General features: G+C 48.4%; 1 protein-coding gene across 1 annotated transcript; it reads right to left on the reverse strand.

Annotated features, from left to right (window-relative positions):
- Nucleotides 1-782: 782 nt before the first annotated feature.
- Nucleotides 783-15,629, reverse strand: LOC142402780 (myosin-IIIb-like). Its single transcript, XM_075488607.1, has 16 exons — nucleotides 15,435-15,629; nucleotides 15,299-15,364; nucleotides 15,087-15,217; nucleotides 11,508-11,610; nucleotides 8,506-8,608; nucleotides 7,893-8,049; nucleotides 7,462-7,564; nucleotides 7,059-7,187; nucleotides 5,691-5,799; nucleotides 4,378-4,494; nucleotides 3,836-3,936; nucleotides 3,323-3,409; nucleotides 2,632-2,697; nucleotides 2,199-2,312; nucleotides 1,015-1,126; nucleotides 783-910 (listed from the first exon to the last, which is right to left on the reverse strand). Exons 1-16 carry the CDS (start codon nucleotides 15,558-15,560, stop codon nucleotides 783-785), a joined length of 1,752 nt encoding a protein of 583 aa, XP_075344722.1. The 5' UTR covers nucleotides 15,561-15,629.
- Nucleotides 15,630-15,658: the final 29 nt, after the last annotated feature.

Here is a 15,658-nt window from a genome sequence, read left to right on the forward strand (position 1 = left end):
AAGTTGAATTTACTGAAGGATCTAATGATAGTCTTGCACACTCTTGATGCAACAGTCTCATGTGAGTCATAGAATCACAGAATGGTTGAGGGTGGCAGGGACCTCTGGAGGCCATCTGGGCCAACCCCTTTGCTCAGCAGGGCCACCTAGAGCCGGCTGCCCAGGACTGGACAACCAATCTGACAACAGGTTATCTCTGCTGTTTATGAACTTTCAAAGAGTTGGGACTAGATTAAGTATCTGCAGTAACAGTGTGGAAGTGGTAATGAAGAAAGATACTTCTAAGCAGAAGGGCCGAAAAACACAGTGGAGAATAGAAATGAAATTCATCAGTTATTTGTAAATCCCAGAAAGTGGCATAGACTGAACAGGACGAAATAAAAAAAAAACAATTCTGCACCAGAAACACTGTGTTCAGCCAGACAAATTCCAAGGAAGCATCCACCTGACTTTTATTTAAATTTTCATAGAAGCCTTGGAGACTCAGGGCTTATCAGTAACTCGAAAAAGGGAATGTAGTGGTAGGAGAAAAATAACACATGACCTCAGAGTTTTTTAACAAGTTGCACCTGAAAAACGTGTTTGAAAAGGATAATCTCTACACTCATTGCTTGTGTCTTTACAGCACTCTATTTTCAGTGTGAACAGCTAGAAGCTATGACCTTGTCCAGCTTCATTTCTAGACAAGAACAGAGCATATGGAAAGGGCCAGTGGAGACAGTCCTGCACGGACCATGGAGAAGATGGGCTATCCGATCTGAGGGAAGACATCTGAGCAGTGGCTAATTCTCTGGAAGAGGATACAACCTGCCGTGCTTTCCAGGGGAAACAAACAGCTTCGACAGCTTGGTATATCCCAGCAGGCCCACTCCAGGCTGCAGCCTTCCTAGAGTCTCCCTGGGGTTGCCAGCTGTGAAACACATTCATAGCACACGAGCCTCAGCCCCACACTTTACTCTTGCCAAGGTGGGCTTTGATTCACGTGGGATGCCCTATGATAGCAGAAGGACTTGCCTGTGAACAGCACACTGAGCAAGGGGGTGATGCTGTTGATGAAGAGCCCACGGACGTTGGCTGGCAAGGTGTCTCTGTTCTTCTCTAGAAAGCCCCCAGCAGTATATTGCACCTAGGGGAAAGGGCAGCAAGTCACTAAGGCCACCTCCACAGCTTGCCAGGAGCAACTATTAAACTGAATGTACACTGGCTTGCACATGAATTTTGTAAATGCATATGCACCCCATTCAGATGCAAATCCTGAGGAACAAAACCCTGCAGATGGCACCGAGGCATTAGAACCACAGGAGTGCAGCGTAACATTGAGACATCCACCTTTTCTTGTTCTCCTTTCCTTGATTATGAAGTTTCATTTACTTCTGGTTTATGCTTCGCTCTTGTCCTTGCTCTCCCTCTCTTCCCTTTGAATAGGCTTCCATCCTGTTGTCATGCATCCCCTTGTTTCTCTTGCTCCCTTCCTTTCTCATCTCCAGTCTGCCACTCTGCTTCCTATATTAGGTGTTAATTTTTGTAACAAAAAATGTCACAAGCAATAACTTAGTCAACAATGGTGAGATTAGATTACTAAATTGCCTATTACAATGCCCTGAATTGTCATGTCTGCTCCTGCTCCAAAAATTATCTCCAATCAATTCAACATATTTGGGCTTTCAAAATTGGTGGCAGTAAGGTTACATTCAATAGTGCTAAACCTCAAGCTGCTTAGATACCATTTAATGTATAAATAAGTGCCTCCACTTTCAAAACATTAATTACCTGGCTGCTCTCACTGTGCTCCTCAGTGTTTGCAATAAAATAGTGACTGCTATGCTCTGGAACCCAATACGTAAAGGTAAAGCCTTTAGACCGTCCTTTGGTGCTGTGCAGTGGATGCAGGGCTTTTATTTTATAAAGGACTATTTTAAGATTCAAGCTCCAATAAAATGATGATGAGTACAGCAGATTCTTCTAATACTCTATGCTTCCCAGAGGTAGCCCCAACTTTCCTTAGGGGTCTTCTCTTCCTATACCTTCCACAGAAAACCCAGGCAATCCTAGAAGGCAATTCCTTGGGAACACATCACTTGGACCATGTTGTTGTCATCCTTGGACCATACACTCCTTAACATCAAAGCCTTATCTGTCAAGCAAAACATATCCCCGGTCCTACACACAACAGCATTCTTCCTGCAAACAGTACATACTTTCCCAGCATAGTGAACGATGCTGAAGCCCAAAACACGGCCTCGGCCTTGCTGGAAGTGTAAATTTCCCTTGAAGCTGCTGTTTAGTTTATCCACAAATGTCTTATCAGTTGCCTGCAAGAAAGCAGATTTCATAATCAGACTATAAGGCTGGAACAGACACCTGATCAGGGTACATGGAAGCAAAACAAAGTGTTGGAAGTGTCCTTGGCTGTGCAACAGTTTTGTACTGTACTCTGACTCTCCACTGGGAGGGCAGTATCATTAGAGTGTCCCTTATCTGGCTGTCCTCTCTCATCAGTCACACATGGGGACACCTCTGTTCATCCTATTCTTTAAAGTCACACTCCAACATAAGAGCTCCCTCTGCAGCCCAGATATTTATTGCTACATTCCTCCACACTATTTTCTCTGCTCCCTATCTCATGCATACCTGAGGGAATGCACTCTGCTCATCCAGAAGAGACAGGAGCCCAAGTGGCTTGGCCAGGAGCAGATTCTGCGGGAAAGGAGACACATTACACATATCTAAAAGCAGTACAGGGCATCCACTCTCACTACACCACCCTTTGAAAAGGTTCTTCCCAGGTGCATCTCCTCCCCATGATAGAAAGCAAGACTCCTCTCTTGGCTGGATGGAGCTCTGTCAGTCACAGAATCACAGAATCGTATAGGTTGGAAAAGACCTTTAAGATCATCGAGTCCAACCGTAAACCTAACACTACCAAGACCACCACTACACCATGTCCCTAAGCACCTCATCCAAACGTCCTTTAAATACCTCCAGGGATGGCGACTCAGCCACTTCCCTGGGCAGCCTCTTCCAAGGCTTGACAACCCTTTCAGGGAAGTAAAATTTCCTAATATCCAGTCTAAACCTCCCCTGGCGCAACTTGAGGCCATTTCCTCTCATCCTATCACTTGTTACCTGGGAGAAGAGACCGACCACCACCTCGCTACAACCTCCTTTCAGGCAGTTGTAGAGAGCAATAAGGTCTCCCCTCAGCCTCCTTTTCTCCAGGCTAAACAACCCCAGCTCCCTCAGCCGCTCCTCATCAGACTTGTGCTCCAGACCCTTCACCAGCTTTGTTGCCCTTCTCTGGACTCTCAGTCCTCTCACTCACCAGAATAGGTTCATTATTGTTGAATGTGATAGTCTCCCAAGGCAGCTCTTCTTCCTTATAGGCAGCCTGCTCCAGCTGGAAAATGTGCTGAAACAGAGAAAAAAAGAGGTTGGAGCAGCCAGAAGACTTGGCTAGACAACCCTGAACATCTTCCTTCCCACCCTGAACAGAGGACAGAGGCCTCTAACCCATGGCATGAGAGGCCCAAAATGAAACTGCTGTTCTGCATGCTCATCCGTAACTGGTGCATGTGCACAAAGTAGGAACACTTCTCAGAGTGTAAGTGTCCCTGCTCTGCCAACTTTGGTCACTGCTTGACCCTTCTACTTTTTCCTTCCCTGCCCCAGTGGCTCCCCAGAGAAGGTTGCTGCTCTCTACCCTGCTTCACTAATCACCATTTCTATCCTTCCAGGCAACAGACCTATTTTCCCCCAAGCTCTCCTTCATATGCCAGGTAGATCAGTGCTCTGCTTTCTCCACCACACAAGGTGAGATCACCCACAGCAGACTTACATGGTTGAAGAAGTGCTGCAGCTGCTCATTGGCCAAGTTTATGCAAAGCTGTTCGAAGCGATTCACTGCAAAGTTTTCAAACCCAAAAATATCCAAGATACCTAAAAGAAGGAAGATGAGCACATCGTGGAGCCTGCAGACCACCCCTGCAGATAGCTGCGTACCCCAACACAGAACTAAATCTCCCATCACCCAGCTCTTGTGGCACAGGGAAACCTCAGTCAAGTCACCAGCGGCACCTCTCCCATAACCTCCCCCGGAGAACTAGTTAGGAGAAGCCCCACTCCCACCCCCGGCTCCTCTGCAGAGCCAGAGTGCCCCAGAACTACAGCCTCACAGTTGCTTCAGACCAACCAACTGCTCAGAGTTGGCCAAGGCCCTACAGACTTCATGCTGCTGACTAGTATCTCCAACATGATCACGTCTTTGATCATGGATCCCTGCACACAATCTCTGCAAAACCTCGTATCGTGCCTTTCCTTCGTTGTGCCTGAGGGACGCACATTTGAGGACAGAACAGGAGCAAGGCAGGCAGAACTCACCTATCTCCCTCAGTTCCACCTCAGGATCCACGTTCTCAGCCAGCAGCTCATTGATCTTGCAAACAATCCAGCCAAATACTCGGCCATATGCCACCTTTGCAATGGAGTCCCGAGCATCTGCACGGGAGAGAAAACAACAGCTCACTGAAGGGCTCCAAGAAGACCAGGGAACACAGCCCACAAACTATACATCCACCTCTAGTGACAATGTCTAGTGGTTTATGAAGCTACTTTAAATATCAGATAAACATTAGATATCTGTCTGATTGTCCCTGCCCTCTGTAAGCTCAAAAAGAGCTCTTTGATTCTGAAATCTTCACAATCTTTCTACAAGATCAGATATGGCATACTAGGGCACTTGTTAGACCATCTAAAATGGAAAATACTCTTTCCAAAAAAGTCCATCCACTTTTTAGAATATCCTGAGACTTTCTTTCCCCTCTGCAGGCCTACGGAGTATGGATCCCCTCACTACTAAACCAAGTGAGAGGCTCCAAGTTGCACTTGGAAAATTGAATGGTTCTGTTCCTCCTAGCCCACAGCTGCCAAGTGTTTAAATGCTGTGGGCAAGAGGAGGATGCAACTAATGGAAAACCTGCTGACATTCTAAGAAGAAGGAGACCAAATCAACATGACCTACTGCATGATGCACCTACCGATGGGAGATGCTTATTTTATTGTCTTGAGAGATGCAAGAGAAGACATTTGGGAAACAGAACTAGATAATTCCCCATTTTCAGTTTTTTCTTTCATTTATTTTAAGCAATAATCTAGAAATCCTGGGATTTTATGCCTTTTTAATTTTTTAAATATTTTATTTTAACTGAACCTTTTTGTGCAGATTCTCTTGGATTATTTTCCTTTCTTATTGAAAGGAAAAATAACACCTTGCACTTGTTACTTTAACATACTTCCCTTTCATCTCACTCCTTCCCTGATACTGTGCTATCTCATTGATTCTCAGTTATTTCTCCGTCTGCTACCTAGAGCTCTGCACACTGCCAGCACTCTGCAACAGGAGCCTTCCCCTCTTTCGTACAAATACCTACAGTTTCCTTCTAGGCTAGACCGAATCTCTAGATTTAATCTCTGCAGTCTCCTGGAGATCAAACAAAAGCAGCATTCATGGTCCTACATGTCAGTAAGAGACTAAACAGATAAACATTGATATACTTGCCTCTGTGCAAGAGGAATGAAGGGGCACAGACAGACATCTTTGTTCCCAACAAGTTGCACATGTGTGGGGATACCCTTCCAGCAAATATGGGTCAGTCTTTCTAGCCAGCACATCTGCAATTCATTATGTTTCTTACCTTCTGCCTGCTGCTGGGTGTGAAAACGCTGAATCTGCTCGCCTCGGGTCACTGACATTGTACAAATAAGGCATTTTAACAGTTCATCTTCTTGGACTCCAAACTGACCCTGGGAGGGAGGAAATAGATGAGGACAGTCAATAGTAAATCCTTGTTCTACATGTGGGGATTGCATCTCCTTGCGCCTGTGCAACACTCAATGTAATGGGGTCATGACTCAGATTAAGGCCTTTGAGCTCTGCTGTAAGGTTAAGTATTACTGTTAACATCTCGCAGCACTGGAATCAGATGCGGGCTCTGAGATCTGCATCATCCCTGCAGTGACCAAGCTCACTCTTGCGTTCTCTCTGAAATGCTAACTCTTTCGCTTTCCCAGTGGTGCCACCTTTCATTTTCTTTGGGAACCATGCCAGTCCCTGCTGAGTGGTCTAATGACTTAGTGAACAGCACCACACAGAGGCGACTGTGCAGGTGCTGAGATATATGAGCTTCAGCAGACATCAGTCACACGAACCCACAAGAGACAGGAAACAAAGGGAACTCAACCCCTCAGTGATTGCTTTAACAGGAATTGCCCTCCCGTGGGCAAAAAACCAAGGAGCAGACTTTAAGAAGACAAAAAGAAGTTGGCTGCTGAACAGATGTAGGTGGTTGTTTCAGGTATGGTGTAGGAGGGAAACAGGCAAAGACATGGGAGTGAAACCAAAAACCAAGCGTGCTAGGATTTCAAATAGGTCAAAATAAAAAGACATAGAAAAGGCAGAAATATGTTACACTTTTCTGTTCTGTGTTGTTAACAAAGCAGGCTAATGTATCCATCCCATATAATAAAAATGGGATGGTCCTGGGGAATACATACTTCTTATATACTTCTTAATCTGTGATAATTTAATGTGAAATAGTAGAAAGTTTAATTCTGGATAACCAACAAAAACTGACAGCAGTTAAGTTGGTATCCTTGGACAAGGTCTGTAAAAACACAGGACTAGTATTCAGATACTGCACACCTCAATTTCTCCAAGGCATCATCACACTTAGTAACATGTAACATCTAATTTTAAAAAGCTTGTATTATATAAAGTCAACAAGGCATGCGTGATATCGCCATATGCAAGACACTGGTTCTAGACACACGAGAAATAGAAGCTGGGAAGTGTCTCTTTGGGAATGAATAGCAGTGAACACAAATGCAGTCGTGGGGTCATACTGTGAATTTCTGGAAAAAACTCCTTGTTCTTTAGAAGCCTTCACACTCTGAGGCAGAAATGTCCTCTGCCACCTCTGGCAGGAGCAGCTCCTGCAGTCACACTGCCAGTGGGAACCAGCATCATATCCATAAGGTTTCTGTCAGCTCTTCTTGTGACTCACCGCTGCAGCCTTCAGCCATCCCTGGGAGGCTTCACTCACTTTTACAGACCCATTGCTCTCCTCAGGCTCAAAGGTCACATTGCCCAAAGACAACACACCAGCCAAGATAGCCTGCATGTCCACTTGCTCCTAGAACACAAAAGAAAGAAAACCTATGACTGAAAACCTATCAGCGTGTTAACACATAAAACACGGAGGCCCCAGAAGTTGGAGAGGTGAGGGAAAGGCACAGGCAGCCCGTGGGAAAGGCTCTACACAAAGTCTGACAGACTCAGGTGGTTTGGAAGCAACATGGAAAATCCAGGGAGGAGACAAAGAGGACTGAGCCTCAAAACAGCAGCCAGAAAGAAACCCTATGCCTGGCAGGAAGCACAGACGGAAATTAAACGACCTCAGAACTGACCTGTTCTTGGAAGCCCACCATGTCAAGGGCATTGCACACCTCTTGGTATTTGTGCTTCCAGCGCTGAGCTACATCCTGTGTACCGAATCGTCCACTTATGTACCTGAGAAAGTGTATATCCCATACAAAACCGTCACACAATCAGCATAGCACGTCAGTCCCAAAGGAACAAAGCAGATCAGCAGCAGTGGAGATGTGAAAGGGAAAGAAACTTTTCCAAGGTAATGCAACAAGGAAGAGACTCCAGACCTCCCAGCTTCCATGATCTCTTCATGCAGCGCCGTTCAGATCCCACTCCAGCTCCCATTCATTTGTTTACCTGTACCAGGCCTCACAGATAGAGCCACAGGGCAGAGGCATAGGCTCCATTATGCTGCTTTCCCCTCCATCCCCCATCACGAAGACTAAACTAGGGTCTGCCTTTGAAGTACCTGTAGAGTGAAGGATCCAATAGCCCATACATCTCCTTTTCCTCCGAAGAGAGTCCAGCAAACATGTAGTAGAAGATATGGAAATTCCTCTCCCCAGTATCTTGTTGCACTACCCGCGACTTCTCCAACAGGTACTCACTCAGCTTTGCCCCTTGTACTGCAGACAAGAAGGTGACAGGGTAAACAGTGCACCTGGGGACATGAAGCTGACTGAGCTGTCCTGCATCTCTTATTTGGTGATAGGAGCATGGAATTGTCTAAAATAACTTTCTTGTGTACAACACCCTCTAGGCTGCCCAGCACCCTGGGAATGGGCTTCTCCATGTTCCCCATCATCTTAGAGATGTCTGCTCACCTCCTTTAGCAGCAACAAAGGCTTCTGGCACCAGAGAGTATTACTGCTGCCTCCCCTCCACCATCACCCCCATATCCTTCCCGTACTCCCACACTGTCCAAATCCAGCTGTGGTTGCTGTAAGATTTTACTTAATTGCACACCCTTCCCACAGGGAGTCAAGAGGCAAAATTTCACCCTCTCCACAAGTTCTGGCTACTCAGTCCTCTCCCTCCAGTGCCTAACCATCTCCCAAACTAGTAATTGCCCTTGACTTCACCTGTATTCTTCTGGAAACGCAGCTGTATGTATTTTCCAAAGCGGCTGCTGTTGTCATTCATCACAGTTTGGGCATTGCCAAAAGCTTCAAGCAACGGATTTACCTAAAACAAGTGAGCAAGTAGAAGAAGCAGTCTGCAAATTAAGTGATCCAATCTAACTTACTTGGAAAATTTTAACTTTAGCATTTACTATTCAGCTTTCAGCTGGAATAGGAACCACTCCATGAGTACTCAAGAGCACCTATTTTATCACATCCTGGATAATGGAACTGAAAGAGGCAAATATAACAAAGACTAAGCAGCATGAGATTACTGAAAATATGCACAATCAAACTGACTTGATCTCAGTAAGATCATTGACTCATTTGTTAAAAGATAGGTTGGTATAACAGCTTTCCACAAAGCATCTGACATGGTACCACTAGATAATTTGATTGCTATACTACAACAATAAACAAGGTAAACATGGCACTCAGTAAATGTAAGCATGATAACTTAGCTGCTGAAATTTGTAGACAGCATGAGGCTCAGGACAGTGAATTATAAATAAACTAACAGAACAATCGGACCAGCTTGGTAAACTGGATGCAAACAGGGTGAAACAACAATTTTTCCATATTTGAGCAAAGAATGGCTGCTGACTGGAAGAACAATGCCTAAGGGTACATGCTGGGCAGCCTGCTGAACACAGCTTTACAGCATGACACTGTAATCCCAAAAGGGCTAACTTGGCCCTTGGATATATCTACAGGAACCAAGTAAGATTACTATTATTGCTTCTGTCAGCTCTAGGTTTTCCAAGGGCAGCTCACCTGGATTGAAGTGAACTTTGTTTCCAATGGAGGAATTGCAGGCTGGCTACGAGCATTGCCAGTCAAGTCTTCCAGGGTCCATTAGGCCAGGCACTATGCTGAGCAAACACAGCTATCCTGCTTCCTGAACCTGCTCAGGAGCAGCTTGGCAGTGTGGCCCAAGCCAGCTCTAAGCGGAGCCAGCAGGCATATCAATGCCACGTTCCCGTAACGGAGCACAGGCATTCACCTCAGATCCACCGTGGATGATACCACACTGAAATATGCCATTCCAGAGCCCAAAGCATAGCACAGTGTTTACATGGCAAGGTTTTGATAGCTGGGGGGGGTTACAGGGGTGACTTCTGTGAGAAGATGCCAGAAGCTTCCCCCATGTCCAACAGAGCCAGTTGCAGCCAGCTCCAAGATGGACCCGCTGCTGGCCAAAGCAGAGCCCATCAGCGATGGTGGTGGTGCTTCTAGGATAACATATTTAAGAAGGGGGAAAAAACTGCTGCACAACAGCAGCTGAAGAGAGGAGTGAGAATATGTGAGAGGAACAACTCTGCAGACACCAAGGCCAGTGAAGAAGAAAGGGGAGGAGGTGCTCCAGGCACTGGAGCAGAGATTCCCCTGCAGCCCCTGGTGCAGCCCATGGTGAGGCAGGCTGTGCCCCTGCAGCCCATGGAGGTCCACGGTGGAGCAGATATCCACTGCAGCCCATGGAGGTCCACAGTGGAGCAGATATCCACTGCAGCCCACGGAGGTCCATGGTGGAGCAGATATCCACTGCAGCCCATGGAGGACCCCACGCCGGAGCAGGTGAATGCCCCAAGGAGGCTGTGACCCCATGGGAAGCCCACGCTGGAGCAGGCTTCCAGCAGGACCTGTGGACCCGTGGAGAGAGGAGCCCACGCTGGAGCAGGTTTGCTGGCAGGACCTGGGACCCCACAGGGGACCCACGCTGGAGCAGTCTGTTCCTGAAGGACTGCACCCCGTGGAAGGGACCCACGCTGGAGCAGTTCGTGAAGAACTGCAGCCCATGTGAAGGACCCATGTTGGAGAAGTTCGTGGAGGACTGTCTCTGGTGGGAGGGACCCCACGCTGGAGCAGGGGAGGAGTGTGAGGAGTCCTCCTCCTGAGGAGGACGGAGGGCAGAGACAACGTGTGATGAACTGACCACAACCCCCATTCCCCGTCCCCCTGCACTGCTGGGGGGAGGAGGTAGAGAATTCGGGAGTGAAGTTGAGCCTGGGAAGAAGGGAGGGGTGGGGGGAAGGTGTTTTTAAGATTTGTTCTTATTTCTCATTATCCTACTCTGTTGTTAATTACCAATAAATTAAATTAATTTTCCCCAAGTCAAGTCTGTTTTGCCCATGACAGTAATTACTGGGTGATGTAATTACTGGGTAATTACCCTGTCCTCATCTCAACCCACGACCTTTCTGTCATATTTTTCTCCCCCTGTCCAGTTACAAGGGGGAGTGACAGAGCGGCTTGGTGGGCACCTGGTGCCCAGCCAAAGTCAACCCACCACACACAGAAAGGTATATCTGATTCTACAGGAAACCTGAAAACACAGACTTTAAAATGAAGTAGTCCAAGAACTCATTCTATTCAATCTATCACATGGAAGGTTAATGTATGATTTGCTCAAAAATCCCACAACTCCTTGGAGAGCAATTCAAGTGGAAATACCTCAGACCAAAGAGACAAATATGTTTCAAGATCAGCTAGCAAAGGTGTATGACAATAGCAAAGATTAAATTAGCTGGTTAGCAGGTATGTGCCTGACAGTAAGTATAAGTAGCCATGTAAAGGTGACTGAAGGCTGTGTGGATTCCCCATCCCTGTGTACCATTAAATCAAGACTTCATTTTTCTAATTAAAGTCCTTGTTCTACCTCAAAAAGGAAATTATTCGGAAAAATGCCCCTAATCCCTTGTCACAAAGAACATGATAAACGATCACAATAGTTTTCTATCATTTAAGATACCACTACATTCCCAGCAAACAGGATTACTGACCTACCAAAGCGTCTAATTTGTGGTCAGCTATTTCACATCCTTATCCGCTTTTTTCTTATGTGTCTTAAGTTGTGCTCCCTGACTTCCAGTGGTGATTCATCAGCAGGCTTCCTGAGCCTAAGGCAAGCTGTCTTGCAGCAGTGTTGCTTCTGCATCTTCAAGCACCATCCTGTAACGACCTACCTGAAGGATCTGCTGCTCCAGCTGCGAGTTGCCTTTGCACAGGTTCATTATGTGCTGCAACAATAGCTTCGTACTCTCTGTTTTCCCTGCACCGCTCTCTCCACTGCCAAGAAAAAGCACAGGAAATTCCAGCAGCCGTAAAGTATAGTTGTTCTGCCCCTTATGTCTCAGTGCCCCATCACTTGAGTGTGCTCTCCTGTCCAACAGTTTCACAACTTTTTCAGCTAAACTGCGTGTGTGAGTACAAACTCACACCACAGCTTTACACAGCGGGTCCCAGGAGGTCCTGATCCCTGCCCAGGGGAATTCTTCCCCATCTGCAAGCGAGTACAGATATACCCCACGCTGTCACTTCTGGATGGAGTGCACTGGAGAAACCATTTGCTCTGCTTCTTAAGAAAAATTGTATCTAACTTCTGGAAAAGAACCTCCTTCAAAAGTGATCTGATACATCGACTCCCCCACATATGCTGGAGTTGACAGCTTCCTCTTTCTTCAAAAAGATTTGCCCCATCCATCTCATATCCACAACTGAGTACTGATCTTGAGATACTGTGGCAATCTCACAGAATCACAGAATCATATAGGTTGGAAAAGACCTTTAAGATCATTGAGTCCAACCATAAACCTAACACTGCCAAGACCACCACTACACCATGTCCCTAAGCACCTCATCCAAACGTCCTTTAAATACCTCCAGGGATGGCGACTCAACCACTTCCCTGGGCAGCCTGTTCCAACGCTTGATAACCCTTTCAGTGAAGAAAAATTTCCCAATATCCAGTCTAAACCTCCCCTGGCGCAACTTGAGGCCATTTCCTCTCGTCCTTGTTACCTGGGAGAAGAGACCGACCCCCACCTCTCTACAACCTCCTTTCAGGCAGTTGTAGAGAGCCATAAGGTCTCCCCTCAGCCTCCTTTTCTCCAGGCTAAACAACCCCAGCTCCCTCAGCCGCTCCTCATAAGACTTCTGCTCCAGACTTCTTTGCCTCAGTCTTTAATAGCAGGGCCGACTCTTCTCTGGGTACCCAGCCCCTGGAGTTGGAAGACAGGGACGGGGACCAGAATGGAGCCCCCATAATCCAGGGGGAAATGGTGAGTGACCTGCTGCACCACTTAGACACTCACAAGTCTATGGGGCCTGATGAGATCCACCCGAGAGTGCTGAAGGAGCTGGCAGAAGAGCTCACCAAGCCCCTTTCCATCATCTCAAATCTCAGGCGCTTCACACATTCACATGCCTCAGCTGCTTGAGAACACGGGCACTCCATGGCAGCAGTGGTGCACGTCACTCTGCCGTCACACATGCCCAGCACCTCCGCCTCCAAGTCAAACAAGCAGCACTTGGAAAGTGCAGTTTCCCCAGTCCTGGGAGGGGGAAAGTACAATCAGTGAGACAACATGTCCTTGACTGACAACATCATACCGGCAGAGAATTTCAACGTATGCATATAAAAAAAAAAAAAAAGCAGGAAATGCTGAAGGTATATGTGAGGGCAGGTCTCCGTTTCCACACCCGACCTTCGAGCATCTGGTGTGGCTTTACTGCTTTGTAGCTCTGTGCTTGAGATCAAGCATGTGTCATAGGTGGCTAAATACCTCAAACACTACAACAGATACCTGATCTCAAGCACAGATCAGGCCATCAACAAATATGCACAAACAAAATATGACCATTTTGCCAGTTGAAAACATGCCATCCAGACAGCACCCCTGCTCAGTATATAAGATGTTTTTTTTGTTTTCGGTGACCTCCTTCCTCCACAAAAGCACTACCAGTCAGCACTTCCACGGTTCAAGCTTGTCCCTGTACCCTCCAACAAGCACAACAGCTTCACCAGGTACTGCAAACACTATCCACTGCCCCAGGCTGTGAAGAAAAGCAAAGTCATCTCCAGGAGACCCAAGTACCGTACCACAGCATACCCAGGCTGTGACTAACGTCCATTGTGACTGGGAAGGCAAGAGGAGTCAGTGGAATTTGCAGCACAGGACAACTTGATTGCAATGAGCATTCGTCACCTGGGGACAGCCGCTGCGTTCAACATCAGCCTCTGAAACATGACATCCAGACCTCCCAGACTAAGTCAGAGAGACCAAAGAGACCACAAAGAATAGTAGAGCCTGCTGTGTCGCCGTGCTGTTCTGATGAACTGTGGTTTAACAGGAGTGACTTCCTCCTCCCCCTCCGCCCCAACTTTGCTCATGCCAGGTAATCCTATTAATGAGTGTTTCACTACTTGCAGAGAGCAAAACCATGAACTTCCTGTGACAGCTACACACGGACCAGTTAACAGGGCTGCAAGATGCACAGGAGTAACTCAGACTCTCAATCTCTGCCACAAACCGCCAGCAGAAAACAATCAGACCACTGACTTCTTGGCAAACACCCACATCTTTCCTGTCTTACATCTCCCAAGACAAATACTATGACTGTTCTCCATCCCTAAGAGCCCTACCAGCAGCACCTCTTCCACCTGCTGACTCCACGGCCACCACTTCATGAGAGCACTTCACGTGAAGCACAAGCACTGATGTCTTGCAGGCTAGAGAAATGAGTGGGGCTCAAGTGATCCTCAAGGTCAGCTCCCAGTCCCACCAGGTCACTCAGCAGTGATTCAGTAAGTCATTTCCACACCATGGAGACTGAAAATACTGATAAAATGATCAGAAGGCCAATATAAAGAAGGGACTATTAAATCAAACAAGCTGGCAATTAACATTTTAACTGAGAGGACATCTAAACTGTTCACTACAATACCCAGAACAGGCAGTTAGTGTTTTGAGGTTTTCTCCTCAATGCTGTTTGAGGCTTTCTCTGCTAGTTGATGTTGTGTGAGGCTTTTTCTACTAGCTCATGGGATGTTCTCTTTCTACTAGCTGATGGGATGTTATCTACCAGCTGATGCTATCTGCTGCCCTGCACAGTTTCAGCAGAACAGCAGTGACATCACGGAGTGAAATGCTCATGACACTGGTATGCCCTTTGATTACAAGAGCCCATTTTTTTCCCTTCTAGTGCACAGAACTGCCCATGACAATAAGATTTTCCTTGACCAGATTCCCAAAGGTCTTAGGGCAAAAAAGCTTCTGTTTTTCTTTCTCCTGCTCTTTGGTTATACATGGGACGCCCTACTTGGGGAAAACAGGTTCCTTTCCTTATGTGTGAGCTTTATTACAGCAGTTACGGTGGGAGCTGTTTCGCCAAAGAAGAGCACCCTACGGCTTTCCCCAGAGCTGGTTAAATCTTTCCAACGCCACATCCCTCCAGAAGCAAACCCAACCTATTTAGCTGTGTTACCAGCATCGGCAGCCGGGCTGCTCCACAAAAGCCAGCTTTGTTTGCCTCGCACCTCCGTTCGCGACCTGCCCGCTCTCCTGTCCAGAAAGCGGACAGGTCGGGAAGAGCGATGCCTTGCAAGCGCGGCTGGGCTTCGACCCACCAACAGCACTGGAGATGAGCTTGGCCTGAACCTTCAGCGGGGAGAGCCCAGCCAGAGCTCGCTGGCAGCCGCCCGCACCCCCACCTCTGCCCGGCCCCGGCGAGCCCCCGGCCCGGCCCGGCCGCCCGGACCTCACCTGATGACGATACACTGGCTCTGGGGCCCACCGCCCCGGCGGCCCAGCATGGCGTGGTAGGCCCGGCTGGCCACGGCGAAGATGTGGGGCGGCAGCGTGCCCGTCTCGTGGTGCCGGTACCGCTCGGAGACCTGGGGAGAAGCGGCGGCGGAGAGGTGGTGACGGGGCCGGGGGGCGGCGGGGCCCGGCCGGCGGGGGCGGCGGGGACTCACCTCTCTCCCGTACAGCGGCAGGGGCCGGAAGGGGTTCATGGCGATGAGGATGTCCCCGACGGCGGTCTGGCGGAGAGGGGAGAGCCCGTCAGCCCAGCGCGCCGCGCCGCCCCCCGCCCCGGCCCCCGGCACTCACGTAGACCTGCTGCCGCAGGAACCGCTCCCGCAGCCCGCCCAGCAGCGCCGCCTCGTCCAGCTCCGCCAGCGCCGCCAGGTCCCCGGCCGCCCCGCACGGCGGGCGACGCTCCCCCCGCGACACCATGCCGGGCCGCTCCCAGCGCCAGCGCCGCCGCCCGGCTGCTCCCCGGGCCGGCCCGGCCCGGCCCCGCTCCGCTCCCGCTCCGCCCCGGGACCGCCCTC

This window comes from Mycteria americana, chromosome Z, assembly GCF_035582795.1.
Source record: "Mycteria americana isolate JAX WOST 10 ecotype Jacksonville Zoo and Gardens chromosome Z, USCA_MyAme_1.0, whole genome shotgun sequence".
In the NCBI taxonomy this organism is placed as follows: Eukaryota; Metazoa; Chordata; class Aves; order Ciconiiformes; family Ciconiidae; genus Mycteria; species Mycteria americana.

Coding starts and splice junctions, on each gene's coding strand:
- LOC142402780 (XM_075488607.1), bottom strand. CDS start 15,560: ATGGTGTCGCGGGGGGAGCGTCGCCCGCCGTGCGGGGCGGCCGGGGAC. Junction 15,218..15,298: donor TGCCGCTGTACGGGAGAGAG/GTGAGTCCCCGC, acceptor GCTTCTCCCCAG/GTCTCCGAGCGGTACCGGCA. Junction 3,937..4,377: donor GGTGGAACTGAGGGAGATAG/GTGAGTTCTGCC, acceptor TCCTTCTTTTAG/GTATCTTGGATATTTTTGGG.